General features: G+C 45.5%; 1 protein-coding gene across 1 annotated transcript in view; it reads left to right on the top strand.

Annotated features, from left to right (window-relative positions):
* Positions 1-25,384, top strand: part of MYO10 (myosin X) — a 197,857-nt gene that overhangs the window by 159,994 nt on the left and 12,479 nt on the right. Inside the window, exons 20-26 of the mRNA XM_081825788.1 lie at positions 11,905-12,029; positions 12,127-12,241; positions 18,677-18,783; positions 19,639-19,848; positions 20,218-20,263; positions 20,981-21,862; positions 22,668-23,174. Of these exons, the coding sequence (XP_081681914.1) occupies positions 11,905-12,029; positions 12,127-12,241; positions 18,677-18,783; positions 19,639-19,848; positions 20,218-20,263; positions 20,981-21,862; positions 22,668-23,174 (1,992 nt within the window). The remainder of the gene's footprint in view (positions 1-11,904; positions 12,030-12,126; positions 12,242-18,676; positions 18,784-19,638; positions 19,849-20,217; positions 20,264-20,980; positions 21,863-22,667; positions 23,175-25,384) is intronic.

The raw sequence follows: 25,384 nt of genomic DNA, 5'->3' as shown, positions 1-25,384 counted from the left end.
TTTTCTTTTAAGATTTTATTTATTTATTTGTCAGAGAGAGCGCACAAGCAGGGGCGGCGGGGGCGGGGGGGGGGCTCGATCCCAGGACCCTGGGATCATGACCTGAGCCGAAGGCAGACGCTTTAACCACTGAGCCACCCAGGCGCGCCGAGCACGCAGCTCTTGATCTCGGGGTTGTAAGTTCGAGTCCCACGTTGGGTGTAGAGATTACTTCAGAATAGAATCTTAAAAAGTTCAGTAAGAAAAAAAAAAAAAATAAGAAAAAAAAAGTTCAGTAAGAGCTAGCATTATAAAGTTGGTGTAATGTCTGGCACACGGTGAGTTCCTGGTGTGTTAGCCTTCCTCATTGCTGCTCCTCTTTCATTACTAGTACTGTTATTACTAGTACCATTGCTACAGATGCTCTTAGTGCTACTGTTAACCACCACCACAGTAGGGACTCACGAACGCAGAGCAGTCCGTGCTCCAGGACAGAAGCGCTTCCACGGGACCAGGCACCCGCGGGTGGTCGTAGCAGCTGCTCGCATGGGGTCACTTTGGGCTCGGACTTGTGGACAAGGGGAGGAGCTCCTGCGCTCTGGGGACGCTCGGGCAGAATCTGCAGGGATTCCGGTATTAGATGCAGTGATGCCTGTCCCGGTAACTGCCGTGTGGTGTGACTTCCGTCACTCAGTCTTTGGACCTGTTGCATGAAAACACCACAGCTGCCCTTCCTGCCTTCCCGGGTGGTAGAGCTGAGTGCGTGCTCCCCTGTATGTATGTAGTTTGGAAGCTGCAAAGTGCTATGCAGATGTTGTTAGCCGGGAGCATTTCCTGAGGAGTTGGCTCTCTTTGCCTTCTGTTACACATTTAATTTGATCATCGTAGGCTGACGTAATTCATAGAGCAGTTGGAAGGATTGAAATGCCGGTAGAATGCTTCATTCGTTGGTGGAAACATAGCTCCTGTTCAATGAGTAGTAGCTGCTATTTTTATTAAATTAGTTTAAGACACAGCCTTTTTTTTTTTTTTAAAGATTTTATTTATTTATTTGAGACAGACAGCATGAGAGGGAGGAGGGTCAGAGGGAGAAGCAGACTCCCTCCCGAGCAGGGAGCCCGATGTGGCACTCGATCCCGGGACTCCAGGATCATGACCTGAGCCGAAGGCAGTCACTTAACCAACTGAGCCACCCAGGCGCCCCTAAGACACAGCCTTTTATCATAATCCATCCCTGTAGATTTCTGTGCGTCCTTTGGACTAGAAATACATTAAATGACCTTGTTATATAGCGTGACAAACTCCCACATTTCCATGGTCTGACACACTACAAGATGGTGGCACACATAACATTATGACACTCCGCATAGAAGACTGACAGAATTAAGCCACTAGAGTGTTATCAGTAATTACTTTCTGGTTGATTAAAATGTCAAACTAACAAGGACACCGTGTAAAGTGGGAGCTGAGGGAGTCTCCCGCAGGGTGATCTTGTCCTAGAACAAAGCCTCTCTGACAGGAGGCATCTCTAATCCTGTTGCCTTAGAGGTTGAGGCTGGGCAGAGATGTGGAGGTTATAAAGCTTCACGTGGGAGCAGTCGCCTTCCAGTTCTCCGTGCTCCTAACCACGGGCCATTGAAAGTACAGGACTGCATTCGCCACGAAACAAAGGGACTCTTGAGAGCCAGGATAGGGGTGTGGACAGGAAGCGCTCTGGTGTGGGGACTCCGCCGTTCCACTCTTTTAATTTCCTTCCATTCAGTAAAATCTGAATAGAATACAGCCAAGAGTAGAAACCACCGAGACGTCCTCCCTAGGGACTAGCTGATGAAGTATGTCCTGGTAGTGACGTTGCTGTGCGGCTGGTGGAAAGGACATGGGGCACCTGTGTGTCCTAACAGTGATGTCTTTAGGTGAGAACGAAATGTAGGGCATGCTTTCATTTGCCCTTTTTTTTCTTTAACAAAGCTTGTGTGTGTGTGTACCTGTATGTGCTTGTTAGGTGTGTGTAGAATGCACACACGGTCGTGTGTTCGTACATGCATTGAATATGTCCAGACGGAGTCACCGGAAGCTGGCCAGAGTGGTTTTCTCCAGGAGAGCTGTGGGATTTTCACTGTACACATTCTGTGTGTTTCTGATTTAAAAAAAAACAAAACAAAACAACTTTGGATGCAGTCATTTAACCATAATTTAATGGAGAAATGAGACTACTTTTATTTCCCAATTTCTTTTACATTCGTCCCTGAACTCCATACTGAGAAGTTACTTCATTGTGTTTTGCAGCTGAACTGTTTCCTATAGAAACACATTCTGGTAATGTCCTATAAGTAGTTAAGAAAAAGAATGGGATATTGAGCATGTTCTCTAGAAACACATTTTGAGGACCGCTTGGACCTTGTGGCTGCCATCCTTAAGAGTTCCAGTTACGCCAACTCCAGAACAGAGTTTTTGTGCTCCTGTTTTCGTAAAAGTAAATCAAATCTAGTTGGATAGAATTTGTTTTAAGGTTTTCTTGCAAAATTCGCCCTCCAACAGTGAGAAACCTGGCTCCCACCACCTGCCATCCGCCTATTTAATTGTACAGTAGTAGCGGAATTGTGAACCTGTCATTCCCAGGGGAGAGCTCTATCAGCTACGGTACAGTGTGTCTATGCAGCTCCCTTTGCTCTTAGTCTTGCATACAGACCCCATTTCCAAAGGTACTTAAGACGGCCCCGCCCCCAGTCCTTCAGTGAGGTGGTTTTCAGGCCTTTGTAATACATTGAGATTCTTTTGTGACAATATACATTACTTCCTGGGATCCTCCAAGGTTCACTCTTGTGCTTTAAAATTCTCCGGATCTGGGCAAGTGTATCATGTGGTATATCCACCATTACAGTATCATACAGAATAGCCCCACCAACCTAAGATGTCCCTGTGCTTTACCTATTCATCCCTCCCCGCTGAGTCCCTGGGGACCACTGCCGTTTATACTCTCTCTATGGCTTTGCCTTATTCAAATGCCATATAATTGGAACCAAGTAGTAGACACGTATGCTCATTTCAGGCTGTTTTCCTGTAGCGCTATGATTTAAGGTCCCTCCCTGTTTTGGGGAGCTTGATATCTCTTTTTTAAAAATCTCTGACTAATATTGCATTATATGGATATACCACAGTTTCTTCGGCCATTCACCTATTGGACGACATCTTGATTGCTTCTAGATTTTGACAGTTCTGACTAAAGCTGTTATGAACATTCACCTGCAGGTTTTTGTGTGTTCGGTTCAGTTGGCTAAATCCTTAGGAGCATGCTTGCTGGATCATATAAAACTGTGTTTAGCTTTATGAGAAACTGTCTTCCAAATTGGCTGTATTGTTTTGCATCCAGCCACCTGTGAGTTAGCATTCCTGTTGCCCCACATCTTCGCCATCATTGGGTATTTTCAGTTTTCTGGATTTAATCATTCTAACGGGTGTGGAGGTATCATTGTTTTAATTAGCAATTTCCTAAAACAACTGCTGTTGAGTATCTTTCCATATGCTTAGTAGCCATCCCTAAATCTTCTTTGATGATGTGTCCAGATCTTTTCCCTACTTTTTACCTTGGGTGGTGGTTTTCATATTGCTGAGTAGAAAGTGTTCTTCTGTATGTTGGATACAGTATTTTTTCAGACAAATATTTTTTTAAATCTTTTCCCAGTGTATTGCTTGTCTTTTCATTGTCTTAACAGTATCTTACACAGAGAAGTTAATCAATTTTTCCTTTGATGAACTGTCTTTTGATATCGTTTCTAAGTCATTGCCAAATAAGTACTCTGGAAAAGGCTGTAAACAGAACCACGGTTTTTTTTTATGTAACACCGTAGTATAAGAGTGTGTGTATATGGTGTGTCGGGACCAATGGTAGGCAATTTAGTGACAAATTCATAAAATTTAGACCCTCCCCTGAGAGAATGTATCATCTACTGGGGACTTCACATGAATATGTCTAATGGACATGCAAATATACGTGCCAGGAGAAAACGCATGGTCAAGGTCACATCCTAAGGCAAGTACACGTGTGCTGCCAAGGGAAGGGGAGGTGACAGATGGCGCCGGTCAGATGCCTCAGGAACAGGTTTATGTATTGAGGAGGGTATGTTTGAGAGACCCCTAAAAGATCCATGAAACTCACCAGTTAGAGACAACGGGAGGAACGGGTGGTGAGGCTAGCCCCAGCTGAGGAAGACAGGAAGTGACGGCTTTAGTCCAGAAACAGCTAGGGTTCTCTAGAACTTGAATACAATGTAGGGTTCGCCTAGCTGTGTGTTGACTGGAAGCCTGGCTGGAGCCATAGCGTGGGGCCTGGAATGTGAGATTGAAGCCTTTGTCTTGGCTTGGTGTGTGCTGGGAGTTGGTGAGCAGGGGCACAGCATGGCTAAAGTGGCGCCTCAGAAAGATTCTGCATGTGCGTGTGTGCGTGTGTGTGTGATCTGTTCCAACTTCTCCTTTCCTGTCGGGTAGTTGGGGTTTGCGTGGCTCTGAGGTGAGCACAGCAGCTTCCAGCTGTAATAGTTGAGCGTTTTCTCCTCAGGGTTGGTGACCGCTCTTGGCCGGGAGGGGTGTCATGTGAAGGCTGTGCCTGGTGAGGGAGAAATTTCCAGCTCTGTAATCTGACCTCCAGGACTGATGACAGCTTTTGCCAGTTAGTGTCACCATGTTGCTTCCCGTTCCTCACCTGGGAGGGGGCAGGGGGTGGCCTCTTTTCTAGGGGAAATGAGTTCCTGCCTCTTTGCTCAAGATGCAAAGTTAGCAAGCCGCAACAACTGTGTAAAGTGTTTAACAACCCGGGAGTGAAATGACTGATGTAAGTACAAAGAACTTTTGTCACTAGTTTAATGGGCTTTTGTTTAGTGCCTGTTCAAGGTCAGGAAAATTATATTGCCGCTTTGGTAACCATGCTTTTGAAAACTCTTCAAAGCGCGATAAACCTCTGTTCAATATTTATTAACTGCTTTTGAGAGTTTGATGTAGCAAACACAGCAAATAAAGATTGAGAGGCCTTGCATCTTTTTTTTTTTTAATTAATTTTTTTGGTTAATTAGTAAGGTGAGGATAGGCGTCCCATTGTAAGACTTTCTCAGTCATTACAGGGCTGGGAATGATAGTTTATTAGTGTAACATAATTGACTTTGGATAAGCCTTTCTGGAATCTTTGATTTTCTGTAGTTGAAGAAGGGTTATCAGAGGTGAGGTTTATGTTTAAAGGTGAATAGAGTAAAGGTATATCCGGTAATGGTAATGCAAATACAAATACACCTAAGATATTCAATCCTCTCTGTAAGGTTAGTTGCAGTGCTTCTTCCCGACTCCGGAATATTTGCTTACCAAAATAAAGAATCATGTAAGGGTTCTTTTTATTAAATAATTAGCTTGTTTTATATTTCTTAGGATGCCAGGGACTAATCCAACATAATATGGACTATGAAATAAGTCCCTCAGTTGCAGACCTAATATGTATGTAAATAAAGGTGAATGTACTTCACATGGAAAAGTAGGTCAGGATCCATTTAAAAATATGAGGAAGAAATAGGACCCTTTAATTTTAGAATGTTATACTACTCACTTTGAGAAACAGTCTACCAAAGAGGTGGGAGATTAAGTCTTGTGAGATAGAAAGTTAAAAATTTTTTTCTGTTAAGCTACTAAGGGCAGTAAGGAAGGTACTTGTCGGTAAAATATTCAGATCTCATGTTTGGTTTTCCTGTGCTCCGAGGACCTGGATTGTCAGGCCTACGGCTTGCTGTCATGTTGCATTCTAAGCAGATTGGAGCCAATCTCCAGTTTGGACCCAGTTGTTTGTTGGGTCCAAACAGAAACGGGCATTTCATGCTGTAACCTGGAAGGTTGCTCTCAGTCTATGGAAGGAACTTCCAGTTTCCTCTTCTACAAGATGGAATCATCTGCCCTTCTCACCCACCCAGTCAGAGTAGAGAAGTACCTTCTCCCTGAAGTCCTGGCTAGCCCCGCACCAAACCCCGTGGACCTCTGCGTGGCAAGCCAGATTCCCACTCTTCCTGAGTTCCCAGGCCTCCTTGCCTGGTTTCTGAAGTCTCTCTCAAATGCTGAGAAGCACGAGAACTTTGAGGGTCCATCGATAATGAACTCGCTCTATTTTCTTAAGTAAGCACAGATTGAATGTCCTCGTACTGTAGACAGGTGGCTATTTCCAAATTCGCTGACACCCTTCTTATTATCTTTATGCAGTATTTATGAGATTATGAAAGGCTAGGTAATGTTCGGGGTAATCAGATTCATTAATACATAAATGCATTTATTTCTGTCTCTGATTGTGAAGCGTCTCCCCTGTCCTGGGTCCCTGTTTATCAGCACCTCTCTTACCCTTTATTTAGATTTGAAGCTGCAGAAGGTAGGGCTTGCTCGTAACTGGATTTTGGGGGGAGGTCTTAGCATGTTCTCAGTCATTTGTTTTGTCTAGGCATTCTGAAATCTTTTTAAAATGGTAGGGGAAAATAGTTTTCCTCATTATTATTATTATTATTATTATTGTTATTATTTTAGAATTGAATTACCTGAAACAAATACATTCAATCCTGTCTCCTGGATGAAGACTTTCCCTCACATCCATTGCTGCTTGTCCATTTTATTTTTTAATTTTTTATTTATTTTTTAAGATGTACGTATTTATTTTAGAGCGAGCACGTGCAGGAGGGGCAAGAGGGAGAGAGAATCTCAAGCAGACGCGGCGCTGAGTGCGGAGCCTGACCCAGGTCTGGATCCCACGACCCTGAGATCAGACCTGACCCGAAACCAAGAGTGGGACGCTTAACTGACTGCGCCACCCAGGCGCCCCACTGCTTGTCCATTTTAAATGCCTCCATGTCTTGTGTGGCGTTTAAAATACTTTAAAAAACTGGCTTTATTTAGATAGAATCCACATACCATACAGTTGACCCATTTGAACTGTACAATTTGGCGGGTTTTTGTATGTTCACAGATAAAGTGCACCCATCACCACTGTAAGTTTTAGAACTTTTTCATCAGCTCACAAAGAAACCCCCTACCGTTGGCTTGCCCGCCCCGCCCCCCCCCCCGACACATACCTACCCCCACTGCTTCCACCAACCCTAGGCGGCCACGACTCTGTGTCTGCAGAGTTCCCTTTCTGGACATTTCATGTGGATGGAATCCTATAATATGCACGTGATTTTTTGTGACGGGCTTCTTTCACTTAGGAAAATGTTCTAAGGGTTCATATAGTGTGTATTAGTGCTTCATTCCTTTTTAGGACCAAATAATACTCCATTGTGTGAATAGATAAACTATATTTTGTTTATACATTCATTTGGGGTTTTTGTTTTGTTTTCATTTTTTTTAAAGCAATCTGCACCCAATGTGGGGCTCAAATTCATGACCCCGAGATCAAGAGTCACATGCTCTACCAACTGAGCCATCTGGGCACCCCCATGCATTCATCTGTTGGTGGACATTTAGGTTGTTTCTACTTTAAAGTATTCTTCCAGTAGCTTCACACTTGGTCTCCTTGCTTCTCTTTCCCTTTTTCACTCTATTCCATGCAGGACCTCTAGAATCCACTCGATATCTGGGTTTTTTTTACCTTGTAAAAAAAATGTTATTTATTAAACATCTTCAAAGACATATAGCCATGTAGAAAAATAGTCATATTGTATATACGTGATTATCTCCTTCGTTCAGTGCAGCCTAATTTTTTCATTCCCTTTTTTCCTAGCAACTTTTCTTCCCAGCGTCCATAACAGCGCCTCCAATCCCAATAAGGACTAAACCTGAGTCTTCCTGTGCTTTTCTGCACATACGTATCTAGATTTAGACAGAAATACCTCAGAGATACTGTGGGTTTGTTTGCAGACCACTGCAATAAAGTGAGTATCACAAAAAGCAAGCCAGATGAATGTTTTGGTTTCCCAGCGCATATAACATTATGTTATTCTGGAGTCTATTAAGTGTGCAGTAGCATTATGTCTTAAAAAAGGTGTGCATATCTTAATTTAAAGATGCTCAGCACCATTTGAGCTTACAGCAGGTCATAATCACTGATGACAATGAAAGAGTTTGAAGTTTTGCAAGAATTACCAAAACGTGACACAGAGACAAAAGTGAGCAAATGCTGTTGGGAAAATGGTGCCAACAGACTTGACACAGCTTTGCCACAGACCTTCAATTTGTGAAAAACACAGCATCTTGGAAGCGTGATAAGACGAGGTATGCCTGCATATTCATGCACATACAGTAAATAGGGCAGGGTCGATTTTTTGTTGTTGTTCTTTTGGGGGGTATTTTTGTTCCTTTGGGGTTTTTTGGTGAGGTCATTGTTTTACAAAAATGAGATTGTTTTACATACTTTCCTGCATCTACTGGTCCATCTTTCACTTGGTCTCGTTTTTAATGGCTGCATAATATTTCGTGATGTGCCTGATATCAAAATATCCCTGGCCGTTCTTCTGGTCTCGTTTCCAGTTTGGACGCTGCCAACAAAGGGATCCTTGTACACTTCAGGTCTGACCGCATTCATCTCTTACTCTAAGCCTCCGTTGGTCCTTATCTTGAAAACAATTGCCATCAAAGTTGGGATGCAGGAAGCACAGCCGCCCAGGTCCACTGCACCCCACTTTCTGCCCCAGACTAACAGCTGGACACCCAGGTTCTTGTTCTGCCTCTTAGCTATTGTTTGTGCTGCATTCTCTGTGATTCGCCCCTTCCCCTGCAGCAATGAATAGAAGTTGTTAGAGCCCAGACTCTGAGTCAGACCTGGGTTCAAATTATGTGTCCCCCGTACCTCCTCATACTTTGCTTTCTTCCGCATTCCTGAGGAGCTTAATTTTAATGTTTGATATGGTTTTATATTCGGCTTTCTGCTACGTAAGGAATGAGGATTGGTTGGTATACCTGACACCCTTCTAAGTTGAAGGGTTCTGGGAGACGGAATGCAGCCCCTGTGAGCCTACGCATGGGGGCGGCAAGGGCCTAAGGGAAATGTCTGGACCTTCCTCTCAATGTTGCTGTGAACCTTAAACTGCTTTTCAAAAAATTAAGTGTCTCAGTGGGGAGTCTGCTTCTCTCTCTACCCTTCCCCCTGCTCATGCTCGCTCGCTCTCTCAAATAAATAAATTTAAAAAACTTTAAAAAAATAAATAAAAAATTAAATGTTAAAAAAACAATTAAGGAAACCATGAAAAGATTAGTGCTTGCCAGGGGTTGGGGGAGGTAGAAATGAGTAGGTGGAGCCCAGAGGAATTTTAGGGCAGCGAAACTACTCTCTATGATCCTCTAATGGTCGATGTATGTCATTATCCATCAAAACCCTTCGAATGCGCAAGACCTCGGAGCCCTGTAAACTATGGACTCTAGGCTGTGATGATTCATGAGTTGTAACAAATGCAGCGCTCTGGTGGGGGTTGTTGATTAAAGGAAGAAAAAAAAAATCTAGCCCCACTTTTTTTTTTTTTAGTCTTCCTTGAGCATGAACCATGAACCCTTGCATATAGTAGGTGTTTAAAGCCCTGGTTTATAGCCATTACTTCCAAAGTGCATGTTATTTGTTGCCATCAAAACGTTAGGCGGTCTCTGTCAGAGCAAACTCCAGCTCTGGAAAACTAGTTCCCAGTGAAGACCAGTGTGCGCTGGTGAAGTTTGGGAAGGAAAATGCCTCTAAGTTGTGACGTGTCCCGCCCCCAGCTGGGTCATCGTTGAACATTAAATTCGCCAGAGAAGGAAGTTGAAACTAAAAAGAGAAGCACGGATGGAAATACAGGCTTACCGTGCCTGCCCCCCCCAATCTCCTGATTGCTGTGTGGGTTGCCCATGGCAACAATCTGCCTAGAGATCCCCCTTCCTGGTTAAATTACTACACAATTGCACCGCGAGCCTGGAAAGAGCGGCCGCTCCTGGTGGCCCCCTGCCTCCCTGCCTCCCTCCCTGGGCTGTATGAAATCCTACGGCCACACCACACTAATTAGCCCGAGAGTGGAAGGGGTTGTCATGGCGACCGCGCACTTTTTAAAGCACAGGAATGGTGTTCATTATTGTTCAGTGTCTTTAGCTGTGCCCGAAAGGTCAGTGAGGCAGGCATTTTCCATATGAATTTTGGCCTGAGCGCCAAGCTGAAGGTGGAATGTTCCTCGGAGAGGCTGAAGATGGTGAGTGTGGCTGAACTTTTTTGGATAGGGGTGTCCCTTTCGTAATATTTTTTTAGGACGTTCTAGGAACTGGTGCCAAATGAAGGAATCGTGGGGACATTGTTAAATAAGGGATTGGAAGAAAAGACGCACGGAAAAACAGTGTGGGTCCGGGAAGGGGAGAGATTGAGAGAGGTCTTTGAGCATCCAGTGATTGAATACTAAATTAGTAGGTGTCTGATTATGAATTTAACAAAGTTGAGTAAGCCTGATGCTTTATGCTGTGTTTGTTTTACGTTAGCTCTGTGCTAGTCTTTGTGGATGGCTACTGCTCAGATTATATTCCCAGATAATATAACGGAAGCATGTTAACCAAATACCTCTAGAACTGTTGCCTCTCTCCATGTTTTTAGAACACAAAGATAAGGCATAAGAGTAACTGGAGGTGACTTTTCATATTTTTATGTTTTTCTTCCTTTTCCAGGGATAAATAATCAAGACTAAAAACCAGGGAGCCACAATTTTTTGGAAGTTTGCCCTAATTTTTTGGCTGTACTCGGGTAGAATACTGCTGAGTAAAGACAAGTTGACCACATTGTTTGTAGAAGGAATGAAATAAATTAAATGTAAGAGAAGTCAGCCTGCTGTAGATGATAGCAGGCTATTTCATCAAAAGCTGTAGGGGAGATTTACAGAGCATTCTTCAAATTTATTCTTCGCTAGTTTGAGAAGCCTGTGGGACAACGTGGCTTTAAGCCTAAATTTGTGTTAATGACCACGTTTATAAGGACTGCAAATTTAAGCCACTCTTTTTTTTTTTTTTTTTGCACTTTTTAACAGTGTACTTCCATCCTCTCACAGTCTTTTTCAGTCATTTTATTTACAGTTGTGTAGGATAAAATACAAATTAGCTCAAGGGACTGGCTGTTTGGATTGAAAAACAAATCATTGCCCAAAAAGCCGAGAGTGGGAAATGGCCTACTTTTGGGCTTTCCCCTGAAAGACCATTGTCCTGTCAGCAATGCTAGTTTGTTTGGTAATGGAGTGGATAAGAGAATACATTTCAGGACATGAAGTTTTGGGTTGATTTTTTTTTTTTGGCTGTCTTTGGTTTGGATTTTCTGGGATTCATTTACTTAGGGATCATCTTGTAGAGCTCTCGATACATGGAGGATTTGACTAGATATTGAGAAAACTAAAATTCTGTATTTTTTCCACTGGTACGCTTTCTGTCTCCCCACTCCCCACCCCAGCTGCACCCACCCCTCCCTCCATCCCTCACTGGGTCACTCTATTCTTTGGCTAGAAACATGCCTTTCAGTTCCTTGAAATGGAAGTTCAAAAAGTTTATTGACATCCAGATGACACTTCCTAGGTTCTTTGAAAAACAGTATTTAAAATGGTAGTTATGTTTATGATCATTAAAACAGAAATTTGAACATGGAGATTAATACCAGCGAATTATTGGTATCTTTTAAGACATGATAATGGTGGTGTGGTTATATTGAGAAATGGTATTGATTGTATTTACGAATGAGATGATGTGAAGTCTGGGACTTCGGAAAAATTTAAGGGCAGGGAGTAAGGGCTCCTGGATGGTGCTGGATTCACAGGGTGATGGTTGTTGAAGCCAAGTGATGGGTCCCTGGGGATGGGGTTTGCTTTCTCTTCTGTATTTTTGTCTGGGTTACGTGTGTGCGCGTGTGTGCACGTGTGTGTGTGAGACAGAGAGAGAGAATGGGGGGATTGCCTCGTTCACTTTATCCTCTCACCGTTTCACATGTTCTAGATGCCAGACCAGTTTGACCAGGCGGTTGTGCTAAACCAGCTGCGATACTCGGGGATGCTGGAGACGGTGAGGATCCGGAAGGCGGGGTATGCAGTCCGCAGACCCTTTCAGGATTTCTACAAAAGGCAAGGCCAGGCTGAATAGATCCTCCTTCTTTTCGGAGGCACTGGGAAAAAGAGGGTCGTAGCAAAAGGTGACGCGGGTGACGTCTTTATGCGGCAGGTATAAAGTGCTGATGCGGAACGTGGCTGTGCCCGAGGACATCCGGGGGAAGTGCACGGCCCTGCTGCAGCTCTACGACTCCTCCAACAGTCAGTGGCAGCTGGGCAAGACCAAGGTAAAGATACGGAGAAAGAACCTTCATCCCGTGGGGCGCCTGGGTGGCTCAGCCGGTGAAGCGTCTCCCTTCGGCTCAGGTCATGATCCCAGCGTCCTGGGATCGAGCCCCGCATCGGGCTCCCCACTTCTCCCTCTCCCTCTGCCCCTCCTCACCCGCTCGTTCTCTCTTTCTCTCAAATCAATAAATAAAATCTTTAAAAGAAAAAAAAAAAAGAAGAAAGAACATTCATCCCATCGAACTCCTGGGAGATGTTAGGGCAGGTATCCTGTGCAATTGCTAACGAATTATTTTTGAACTTGGGGGACAATATGGTGCCATCCCCACCGTTGTCTTTTGTCCTCCAGACAAAAGTTAATATTTTATCTGAAGTACTTGACTTGTCAGGAGCTCTGTTTTCTGAAACCTCAGACCCAGAGTATGCGTGCGCGTTCCTGCAGGCAGTCAGCACATTTGGGCAGATGAGCAGTTCAGTGCCACGAAGTGCTGGGCAGCCTCTGGCTTCAGAGAAGTGAGAGCCCAGACCCTTCTAACTGTTCGTGATCCGGACGCTGAATGCTATCCCTGCCCCACAGGACTTGTTGTGCCAGAGACCGGCCAATAGTCCGAGATCTTGTAGGTTGACCAAAATCCAGTCTAGAAAAGCAAGTGAAGGTCATTTTTGGAACATGCTGGTGTGGCTGAGATGAGGTCTGTATCCGTTTTATTCCAGACAGGAGCTGAGGGGCAGACAGTTTAGCCTCAACAGCAAAAATTAGCCATAAAATTGGTGGTGTGACCTCTTCTGCTTGTAGCAGGGAGCTGCCGAAATATTCACTTGCTGTTCACTCTTGTTTCTTCCCTCCGCTCCCGGGCCTCATCACCCGGGAAAGACAGAAATGTGACTTGGCACAGAAATGCAGGCAGCTGGGGGGGCTTGACCATTGAGTGTTTGGATGTACTCGAACATAAGAGGTGGTCCTCATGCCTCATCCTCCTGGCCCTCTGAGTAGCAATGCAGCATCCAAAAAATATTTTAAAGCTTCCACTCATATTACATTGTTTTTAACCAAAGAATTTATTTCTTTAAAAAAAGGGAAAAGGGGGCGCCTGGGTGGCTCAGTCAGTTGAGCGTCCAACTCTGGATTTCGGCTCTGGTCATGATCTCAGGGTCATGATCGAGCCCCGTGTTGGGCCCAGCTCTGATTGTGGAGTCTGCTTAAGACTCCCTCTCACTGTCTTAGTCCATTTGGGCTACTATAACAAAATACCACCGACTGGGTGCCTTGAAGAACAGACATTTATTTCTCACAGTCCTGGAGGCTGGAAGTCTGAGAGCAGGGTCCTCACGCGGTGGAGAGCAAGCTCGGGCTTCTCTCCCTCTTCTTAGAGGGCACTAATCCCATCATGCCCTCCCCCCCGCCCCGCCCTCCTGACATCATCCAAACCGAATTACGTCCTAGAGGTCCCGTGTCCAAATCCCATCACACTGGGAAATGGAGAGGACACAAACATTCTGTCCATTATCACATCAGTGACAAGTATGGACGTATCATGTGGGGACATTCAGCAAGGGAAAGTGTATAATGGACGTACTCTTCACTCTTAAGTTTTTTTTTAAGATTTATTTATTTATTTTAGAGAGTAAGAAAGAGAGTTGGGGGGAGGGGCAGAAAGAGAGAGGGAGAGAGCATCTCAAGCAGATTCCGCACTGAGCTTGGGGCTCGATCTTGATCGCATGACCCTGAGATCACAACCTGAGCTGAAATCAAGAGTCAGATGTTCAACCGACTGAACCACCCAGGCGGCCCATGCTCTTCTACTCTTGAGCACTTTCACCCTGGCAGGGATTTAAGATACAAACATCCAACAGGGTAGTGATGGCATGCAGAGGTATTGATTAGTTATCTGTTGCTGTGTAACAAGCTACCACTAACGTAGTTGCTTTAACAGCACATGTTTTAATTCCCTCACGGTATTATAGGTCAGGGCTCCAGGCATGGCTTACCTAGGACCTCTGTCGGGGTCGCCCGAATTGCAGTCAGAATGTCAGCTGGGGCTGCATTCCCTTCTGGAGCTCGGGGTCCTCTTCCAAGCTTATGTGGTGCCAGCATCTGGTTCTTCGCAGTTGTAGGACTGAGGTCCCTGTTTTCTTGCTGGCTGCCACCCAGGACCGCTCTGAGCTCCTGGAGGCCCCAGCAGTTTCTTACCATGTGATCCATCCCACAACATGGCAGCTCACTTCTTCAAGGCCAGCAGGAGAGCTCAGCCGGAGTCCTTATAATTCATGTATTCGCAGAAGTGACATCCCATCACTTGTCCATATTCCGTTTGCTAGAAGGAAGTCCGTTTCCACCCACACTTGCAGGATTAAACCAGGGTGTAACTCACTGGGGGGTCATCTCAGGATGTGTCCTCACAGGTTTATAGGTCTTCCTGCCTGGAATTCTCCTCCCTCTGGCCCCCACCTCCATCCCCTATTTATCTAACTCATCCTTCCAGTCTTAGCTTAGACATGGACTTGGACAGGAATCCTTTTTGACATTCTCCATTGCACCCCGCATGAAAAATACACCCCCAAACTGAGTCAAGCCCCCTCCTCTGCCATCTACATCAGTCCCGTTGTGACACTCAACATGGTCTCGTGCCGTCTTGGTGTTACCTGGTGACTTCTCTACAATCACCCAGGAGAGAACATAGAGTTGATTGTTCATTCTTCTACATAGTGCACAGAGTAGGAGCTCAGTCAATGTCTGGTAAGCGCTAGAAAACTATAAGGGATGGAACGAGGGTATCACTCATGTAGTCCCCCCGGGGAAACTTTCTAAAGATGGCTCAAATGGAGCTCTTGACAATACAATATCAGCCTGCTCTGACTTTTTAATCAAAAAGGTACTGCATTCTCTATCAACGGCTACCCTCCTCCTATCCCGCTGCCTTATACAGTGGAATGACAGCAAAGATCGTGATGTCTCAGACAATACAGGTCTCTTCTCTGAGCTCTCAAGAACCAATCCAACTTCACGTACAGTTACAGTTACATTATGGAAATGAGGCCCAAGCAAGGCTTGGAACCAGGCATAGCACAGGGGACACACAGATATAATGACGTTGCCCTTCAGGTTACTATGTTCCCGGGAGAGAAGACATCCACGTGCCACCAGTCAATCACACAGCATCATCTCCTCTAGGAATAAGGACACCGCTTCTCCAGGAGAGACCTCGCTGTGGATTGAAATGCTCAGGAAAGCATTCAGGATGAGGACATCTTTAAAGAGGAGTTAAACTTTAATTGGTGACCAGTTGGAGGTAGAAGTAGGATGGAAACTTGACGGTTCACAGAAACACTGGGAAGAAAATGTAAACATCAGAGCGTTTGAATTGTGTCCACTAAATAGCTTTGACCTTGACCACTGTTTGACTTAATTATACATTAGTGTGTGTTTTGGTCAGTGTTGCTACCAGAAGGTCTTTGTATTTAAAGCCTTGAAATCTAATGAACATCTGGATCTTCTAGTAAAGAAATTCCCATCACACGTGACGGAGGGAAACGTGGACAGTGTTGTAGTCGGCAAATTAAACACGGTACCAGGTCTAAATTAGTTGGCTCACATAAAAACACATTTAGTACTTGGAAGGCAAGAATTCATATCTGCTGGGGACTCAGGTAGGAGTCCTGCCTGAACCTCCGGTGAACAGCCCGTCCAGAACATTCCCCTGTGTGTCCCCGCTGTGAGGTTGAGTTGAGGGTGACCTCGTTTTGACTCTTCCTGCTGCCTTGTGACTCTGACACATTTCATTTTTCTGACCACCTGGACTCTGTTGCCAGACCTTTTCCCCTCTGTTCTATGGCAATAAAGTCTGCAAGAGGTATTTTTTTTATAAAGACATTTTACTGGAATAATCCTTGGGCTCTTGAACTATTAGGATAAGGATGAAAAAAAGCCAGATGAAATTGTTCATATTGTATGTTGAGTCGAGCTCAGCAGGGCAGTCCCTTAAGTGGGCACTGCCCTTTCCTGAGCCACTTGGTGGCACCTGCTGAGGGCAGCACTTGCATCCACAGAAGCTGGGTCGTGCTGGCTCCATCTTGGCCGCGTCCCAGGAGGACGGGGATATGGCCGCTGCTGGGCTGGGAGAACGGATGTGGCTTTCTGTGTGTCCTTGCATAAATTCAGGGTGGATGTTCTTAAGCTGAGTCGGGCCTCTAAAAGTGTTCTGCTCTATTTGTTTGCCCTTCGGGTTAGTGGAAGAGCATCTAGAGAAAGATGGGGAAGTAAATGTACTAGGTGGAGCAGAGAGCTCTTTGGGATGGGCCTGAAACTTAACACTAAAGCAGGTATTTCTCGGATTCTGATTCAAACCAAGACATTCTGTAGACTTCCAGGAAAGTGAAAGACACTCTTCCCTTCATAAAGCTCTCTATTTGATCATGGAATAAATATGTTGCTCATTAGAACTGGCATTTTGTTTCATTATAGCCCCACCACCATCGTGCTTCCCCAAGATTTGACTTTCGTACTTTTAAATACTCCCCAGAGCAACAGCATTAGAATAGGATCTTTAATGCTGGAAAAAAGTCTCAAAGAGGTTTAAATACTTCTTGAAAGTCTAGTCTTGATGAAAACTGCTTCAGAGATTCGTATTTCTGAGAACTTTTTATTATCAAATAAAGAAGCTTTATACTTGTAGCTTCTGTCCTTTACTTTTTTTTTTTTTTTTTTTTGGCCAAAGATGCAGTCTCTTCATGCATCAATAGAGCATATAATTGCAATTATTGGAAGAGAGGTGTATGAAAAACTTTTCTAGGAGAATGATTTGTGGTAGAGTTTTGCAAGTGCCCGGGAACCCGGAGCAGGAGTAGGTAAAGCTTCTGTGAGTCACATGGTGGTAGGATTCTTTATTCGCTTTTTTTTTTTGCCCAAATGTCTTGGAAGAGGCAGAGCAGAGTGTCTGGGAAAATGTGCTATTAAGAAAACATAATGCATCATTATAGGCCAGAATGACTCACAGGAGCATAAATCAAAACATCATGAGTGAGAGAGAGTGTCATTTAGCCTCCCGCCCACCACCACCAAAATGCTTCCAGGCTGACCGTTAATAGAAAAGCATAAAAATATTTGGCACTAATTCTTCTAGGAAATAGTTCAGAATTTCTTATGCAGGCAGTAAATCTGAAATTATAAAATTTAAAGCTACCTTGATCAAGGGAGGGTCTTAATGTTTTCACATCTTTTTAAATACTGGGAATTCTGATACAGAGTGCCAATTAGCAGATATACTTCCCTTATTTAATAAGCATAGGGTTGAGGTGCCTGTTCCCAGAAATAGGCCAGCAAATAGCTATGATCTGTTTTGTCCCAATTCTGGTATTCTTGTGAGGGTCAAACGGAGATGGAGCAGAAATGGTTCAATTCTAATTTCAAACTCCGTTTTCAGAATTACATTCTTTTTTTTTTTTTTTTTAAGATTTTATTTATTAGAGCATGAGCGGGGGTGCAGCGGGGAGAGGGAGAAGCAGACTCCGTGCTGAGCAGGGAGACCACTGTGGGACTCGATCCTAGGACCCTGGGATCATGACCTGAGCCAAAAGCAGACGCTTAACCAACTGAGCCACCCAGGCGCCCTCAGAATTACAGCCTTTTTTTTTTTTTTTTAAGATTTTGTTTATTTATTGGAGAGAGAGAGAGTGAGAGAGAGCATGAGAGGGGAAAGGGTCAGAGGGAGAAGCAGACTCCCCACCGAGCAGGGAGCCCAACATGGGACTCGATCCTGGGACTTCAGGATCATGACCTGAGCCGAAGGCAGTCGCTTAACCAACTGAGCCACCCAGGCGCCCCAGAATTACAGTCTTAATGTCAACTTTTAAATGTGCATTAAAAGTTTTTGAGGCCAAGATACCGTGATCGTAATCACTTAACAGTCATGCAGAGAGAGTTTCCATGTGCTAGTAAAGTAACATTTTGCAAAGTTCTTGGTTTTTTTTTCCCCTCCCTCCCTTTCCTTCTTTCCTTTTGTAACATAGAGTGTCTCTCTGTGTTTCTTGTGACTTACACTTCATGTGGGACTGGTGCTGGTCCATGAACTATTTGTCCCACTTAAGTGAGTGTAAACTTTGATGGCAACTTCATAGTCCTCTTTGCCTGTTGGATCTAATAACCAAAAAAAAGGGGGGACTTTTATTTTCTGTATCTTTGCTTTTTTTTCCTAGTAGTATATTTTTGCTCTATTTTTCGAATGTCTTAGTACATGACAGATGGAAAGTTAAAAAAACAAAGCAGCCCTTCACCACAGGGAGTTGGAGAAGCACTGTTCTAGAACACATGGCTGTGTGTTTGGAGCAAATTTACGGAGAGAGAGGAAAGCCTGACTTCCAAAAGATATCTCTGACTTGGAGAGAACCTCCTTTCACCAGCCATGTTCTTTGCTTCTGATGCGTCCCTTTCCCTCGGCCAGGTCTTCCTTCGAGAATCCCTGGAGCAGAAACTGGAGAAGCAACGGGAGGAGGAAGTTACGAGGGCGGCCATGGTGATCCGGGCCCACGTCTTGGGCTACTTGGCACGGTAAGAAGCACACAGAGGGGAGAAGCCATAAAGTATAAAGTGGCAAGACGAGGCCTCCCCCTGTATGTGTCACCAGGCGGGGTAGCCCTTGTTTGCTTTTACTTACAACAGACCTGGATGGAGGTCAGGACCAGGCTATGGGGAGTCTCAGCGTAGCGCTCCTAACTAGCAATGCCAGATGCCCAGTTGGCTTGACTTGGGTGAACATAGGCAAGGGGCCTCCTGCTGTCTCCATCAGAGCGATGACAGGAGGGGACAGTGCCGAGATATTTAAGTTGTTTACCCAGTTCCTCTGTGTCGTGTATTGAAGCCAGGCAGCCTGGCTGTTGACTTGGCTGTTGGCCCATCGGGTCTACAGAGAACCCCCCACCCCCACCCCCGTGTTTGCCCAGTGAGGCAGCTTCTTGCCTTGTGCGCTAGAGTTCTGTCCATCTCTGCGGACCTGCCTGCTCTGTGAAACCCCACGCCATTCCATTTTCTGAAGACCATCCTGCTGTGGCCTTTTTCTTTCCCCCTCATGAGAACGGGAGACTACATCAAATCTTTTTTGGAGCTGTTTACAAGCCAACCTCTCCCAGGACTCTTCAAAGTCAGCATTAGGGGTTATGGGCTTATTTAGCCAAGATAATGATAAGGTTCTTGCTTTAGTTTTGTTTGTTGTTATTCTTTTGTTTTCCTTCTGTTTTGTTTTGTCCAAAGGGGCCTCCTCCTGTTCGCTCCCGTCCCTGTAATGAGACGTTCAGAACTTGGCCCTCTTCTTCTGTCTTGTAGCATTAATGTAAACTCATTTGAAGAGCTCGGAGCCTCATTACCTCAACAGCTATTCTGTTGTGCTGTTTTGTTTTCCATTTTCAGAAAGCAATACAGAAAGGTCCTGTATTGCATAGTGATCATACAGAAGAATTACAGAGCATTCCTTCTGAGGAGGAGATTTTTGCACCTGAAGAAAGCAGCCATAGTTTTCCAGAAGCGACTCCGAGGTCAGATTGCTCGGCGAATTTACAGACGCCTGCTGGCGGAGAAACGGGAGGAGGAAGAGAAGAGGAAACGGGAGGAAGAGGAGAGGTATACACTAGCTTTCTTGCTCGGATGAAGCAGAAGGGCACCTTTTGAAAGTTTTAAGGTCAATATCCATTCTTGCAGCAAGAATTCTCAGTGGATGCTGCAGAACCTTCTGTTTGAAACATTACCTGCTGGTGGCTTGGATATAAAATTCCTTGGCAGCCTTGAATACCGAGTTCTGTGCATTTTTATTCATGCACAGAATGAGCCAACTGACCAGAGGAAGAGGGTCCATCCTTCATCCTTTTTAAATTGTATTTAGCAAAGTTATCTTTTAAAAAGGTGGTGCTCTCTCAGAAACGTGCTTCTGGGATTTTTTTTTTTTTCATTGCTTTTGGTTATTTTCGCCATCTTTTTCCTTTACATTTTTAGAGAAAGAGAGAGGGCACGAAGAGAAGCTGAGCTCCTCGCCCAACAGGTAAAGAATGCTGTTGACCGTGTGCCATCTCATCTGCCCCTTTCCTTCCCACCTCAAACACTTTGGTGTAAGGATTCAAAACGAAAATAAAGTATAAAGATACAAGAAGAAGAGTTTTAAAGGAGATGCTGATGATGCGCAACCCGCTACAACTGAGTAAAACTTAGTGAATGTCTGAGGTTTTAAGCATCATTTCTATAAACCCCTGTAAGCTCTGCATCAGTTGGCTAGCACTGCCATCACAAAGTACCACAGCCTGCGTGGGTTAAACAAATTGTTATTTCACAGTTCTGGAGGCTAGACCCCCCAGGATGAAGGTGTTGGCAGGTTTGCTTTCTGCCGAGGCCTCTCTCCTTACCTTGCACGTGGCCACCTTCTCACTGGGTCCTCCCGTGGGCTTGCATTTGCGTGCATGCATCCCTGGTGTCTCTGTGTGTCCCCCGATCTCCTCCATCTGTAAGGACACCGGTCAGATGGGGTTACAGCCCCCCTCACGGCCTTATTCTCAATCACTTCTTTCAGAGCCCTGTCTCCAAATACACATTCTGTGGTAGGGGGAAATTAGGGCTTCAACATCATCCATTTGGTGGCAGGGGCACACAGTTCAGCCCATAGAAAGAAAGCACAGCTCCTCATGGTTCTTTATTGCAGAGAAGGAGCAATGCTTGTCCTGGTTGGCGTGACTCTTGCTGACCTCCTCCTTCCTCTTCTGCCCAGGAGGAAGCCGCCCGGAAGCAGCAGGAGCGGGAAGCCTTGCAGAAGAGTCCGAGGGAAGCGGGACTGCACTGTGACCTGGAGAAGCAGAAGGAAAACAAGCAGGTGGAGGAGATCCTGCGTCTGGAGAAAGAGATCGAGGACCTGCAGCGCATGAAGGAGCGGCAGGAGCTGTCCCTGACCGAGGCGTCGTTGCAGAAGCTGCAGCAGCTGCGGGACGAGGAGCTCAGGAGGCTGGAGGACGAAGCGTGCCGAGCGGCGCAGGAGTTCCTGGAGTCGCTCAACTTCGACGAGATCGACGAGTGCGTCCGCAACATCGAGCGCTCCCTGTCGGTGGGCAGCGAGTTCTCGGCCGAGCTCGGGGGGCCGGCGGAGGGCGCGGGCGCCGAGAAGCCCAGCTTCAACTTCAGCCAGCCCTACCCGGAGGAGGAGGTGGACGAGGGCTTCGAGGCCGACGACGACGCCTTCAAGGATTCGCCCAACCCCAGCGAGCACGGCCACTCGGACCAGCGAACTAGCGGCATCCGCACGAGCGACGAGTCGTCGGAGGAGGACCCCTACATGAACGACACGGTGGTGCCCACGAGCCCCAGCGCGGACAGCACGGTGCTCCTCGCCCCGTCGGAGCACGGCTCGTCCAGCGGGGAGCCCGCCTACTGCATGCCCCAGGGGGGCGGCGGCGGCGGCCTCGGCCTCCTCCCCTCCCCGGACGGCGACTACGACTACGACCAGGACGACTATGAGGACGGGGCCATCACCTCGGGCAGCAGCGTGACCTTCTCCAACTCATACGGCAGCCAGTGGTCCCCGGACTACCGCTGCTCCGTGGGGACCTACAACAGCTCCGGGGCGTACCGCTTCAGCTCGGAAGGGGCGCAGTCCTCGGTGAGTATGGCCCGCGGGGGCCTGGGCGGTGGGGTGCGGGGGTGGACCTTGTCTGTGACCCGCGCCCCGGGGGAGCCCAGGTTTCAGAGTCGGGCTCTTGAGGATGATCCTCCACCCCTTTCTCTGGCCAAAAGCGGTCGCGTTAGTAGATGGAGCTTTGATGTGCTTGCTGTAGGTTGAACAGAGAGCCCAGACTCGCCTAAGAAAACTGGCATTGCATAATGGAAACGCAAGCTGTGTCTGTCATAGCCTCCCAGCAGGTGGGGAAATAAAGCCCGCCCTAAATTAGAACTAGAATGGCCAAGGGCACACGGGCGAAAGGTCTAGCCTTCGGGTGGCTTCACGGTCCACTCCCTGGCATGTTCTACCTGGTTCTGCACTCCTTAATGGCTTACACCTGCTCTTTCTAGCATATGGGTTTATTTATAGTTGACTTTTATTTTTTCCCATTGGCTCTGCCTTAAATAGCCCCTTGATTTTCTAAGGCTTGAAGGTATTCTTATCATTGTAATTTAAAGGGAATTAACTTTTGTATGGTTTGATTAAAATTATACCCTTGAACAGCAGTGTTTTTAGAACAGCCTTTGGATGAAAGTATGTCTCGCATCGTATCAATTCGATAGATCATTTGACCTTACAGGTCGGTGTTTTGTAATTCTTTTGATGACCACCCTGTGTTGTAAATGGTATGAATCCTCCTGTTGCTTCTGCCAGGTTTTGTTTTGTTTTTCAATGTTGACAGATGCTGGGCATTTTTGTTGACTTTTCTGTTTGGCTCACCATTGGCTCTCTCCTTCTTGTCCAGTTTGAAGACAGCGAAGAGGACTTTGATTCTAGGTTTGATACAGACGATGAACTTTCTTACCGGAGGGATTCGGTGTATAGCTGTGTCACCCTGCCTTACTTCCACAGCTTTCTATACATGAAAGGTAGGACCCGTGTCCCCAGGGCGCCTGGGGAGGGGGGTGCGGTAGAGCCACGGACCGCTGAGGTTTTGTTTTCACGGAGGCTGATTGAGGGGGACCAGGAAGATCACTCTCCATGGCCCCCACCTGGCGTTAGGTCCTCTGAGGTGAACGAGGGATGCTGGGGGTGCCGTGATCATACCACAAAGAACGCTGCTTGGATTCTCACGGCATTAGGCCAGAGGATGCAGCCACCGTCACCGTCTTCGGGCCCTGTCTCCTCTCTCTCGCCACCCCATCTCATTTCTGTGCTCTTTTCCTTCCTTCCTACATCTCCCACGCCCCGGCCAACACACACTTTTCCTTTCCTTTCTCTCTCTCGCTTCTGCCGCAGTTGGCGTAGCCCGTTATAATGATACACTGCACCTTTCCCTCCCGCGGGAGTGTTAGAGAACCTAGAAGGGTTTCCTATACGTGGGAGAAAAGTAAAGATCTGAGACAGGGGTGCACCTTGCCTTGACTGCTTATGACACCTGCTGTCTACCCCACACTTCATGACAAGGATTTGGGTTGTATATTTTGACCGCTGTTAAATTTTGAATGTCTTGTATTGGCCCTTAATACTTAAGGACTTCAAAGCATACTCCTTGTGGAAAGGAACTTAATTAGGCCCTTGTGGTCATGCCTCTTCCGTGTTCTCAACTCTGACTTATATTTTATATTTTATTTTTTAAGTTTTTTTATTTGGGTGCGGGTGGGAGGAGCAGAGGGAGAGGCAGAGAGAGAGAGAGAATCTTAAGCAGGCTCCACACTCAGCACGGAGCCTGATGCGGGGCTCAGTCTCATGACCCTGAAATCATGACCTGAGCTGAAATCAAGAGTTGGACACTTTAACCGACTGAGCCTCCCAGGCACCCCTCAACTCTGACTTCTAAATCTGTGACAGGGATCATGAGAAGCCACAGTCCTCACCAGGTTTTGGTCGGAGTTTCACATGGATCCCTGAAAGAAGGGTCTGTCTGGTTTCTCTCACAGCTCCAGGCTACATGAGGAACCAGGTCCAGATCTGGGGGATGGGCTGGGGTAACCAAAACCATCATCCCGCTGATGATGCCCTTCACTCTGCCACCCGTCCTTTCCTTTCCCTTCCCCATTTCTCTGTCAGCAGGTCTTCCTGACTCTTCCTCACTTTCTTTTCCACTGCCATCTCTCCTACCTTCTGTTTCCCTCCATGAAAAAATTTTTATTCTGTGTTCCCTTTCCCTGTTTCTTCTGTTCTTTGCCTTTGCTTCTCCTTCCTACTGGCATATTTATCTTTTTTCATATTACTTCTCCGCCTTAATAGTTTTCCTGTTCTTCACTTACATTTTTATTTTCATTTGATTTTTTTTTTTTTTTGCTGCTTCTGCACCCCCCCCCACCCCCCACCCCGCCATCTTCAACATCAGTCTAGCTACGAGTATCAGTCACTGGCTTTTCAAAGGTCTGCTGTTCTCAACCCCAGAGCCCCAAAGTGCTCATGGAAACCTCGCTAGGTTTAGTTTACAGGGGATCTTCCTATTGCCTGAAGTCATTGGTTGGTGGAAATTTTTATAGGTGTGCTAGAATGAAAAAGATTGAAAATTTTGAACTGAGTAATCAAGTGTTCACTAGAATACTCAATAAAAGAAAAAAATTTAGTCACAAATCAGAAGTTAATCTAAGAAGTATGAAATCAGAGCATTTTAAGATTTTTGTCATTCATTTCTGAGGATAAATATAAGCTTTTTATTTGTAGTATATATTTCCCCCACCCCTAGTTAATTCTAGTTCCCTAAGTTAGCTTTAGAATTCCCTATAAGTCACTCTTCTATGGCATTTGGATTTATTACATAATTAATTAAATAAGATTAGAAAAAGTAAAGATCTACTCAAAGCATTAAAATCTTAAGATTAAAGCATGAAGAGCCCAAGAAGGTAAACAAGTGAATTTTTGGCATACTCCTCTTAATAAAAGAAGTTGTCATATAAATGCATCACCTTCTAATCTTTGACACATCATCATTTAATCTTTAATAAAGTATTTATAAAGTTGTGACCAAACGTTTGAGAGAAACCAATGATAAAGAAAATCTAACCACCAGATTATATTTTGAGCATAAATGCGTTTGCACCAGCCTAATAGTCTCCATAAAGGGTTTGCCGTTACGAAATTAATAGCATTGATCGAATTCTCCAAATGATGAAGTATTGAGAGAGCACCCAGAATTGGAGAGGGACTGCTGGGAGTGAGTCCCATCCTTAGCATAAGACCAATAGAGTGAATAAACTCGAGGTGATGGCTGTGGTGATAACGGGTATAATCTGTGTCTTCAGAACAACTGTGAATAACCTTTATCGTTTAAAAACATTTTTTAATCAAAGTATTAACTAACATACAGTATTATCTTAGTTTCAAGTGTACGACATAATGAATTAGCACTTGCACACCTTGCTCAGTGCTCACCACTAGAAGCCGTAGTCCCCATCTGTCCTCCTACAACGTCATTAACCTTTATCACCTGAAGACAATAAGATCATAGAATAACTTTGTACTACAGTTTCCTCTGGGCTTGCTTTGAGAAACCCAGATTAAAGC

The sequence above is a fragment of the Leptonychotes weddellii genome, chromosome 7, assembly GCF_054177405.1.
Source record: "Leptonychotes weddellii isolate Sample4059 chromosome 7, ASM5417740v2, whole genome shotgun sequence".
In the NCBI taxonomy this organism is placed as follows: Eukaryota; Metazoa; Chordata; class Mammalia; order Carnivora; family Phocidae; genus Leptonychotes; species Leptonychotes weddellii.
The sequence above is the reverse complement of the archived record's forward strand: the minus strand, read 5'-3'. Positions and strand labels throughout refer to the sequence as shown.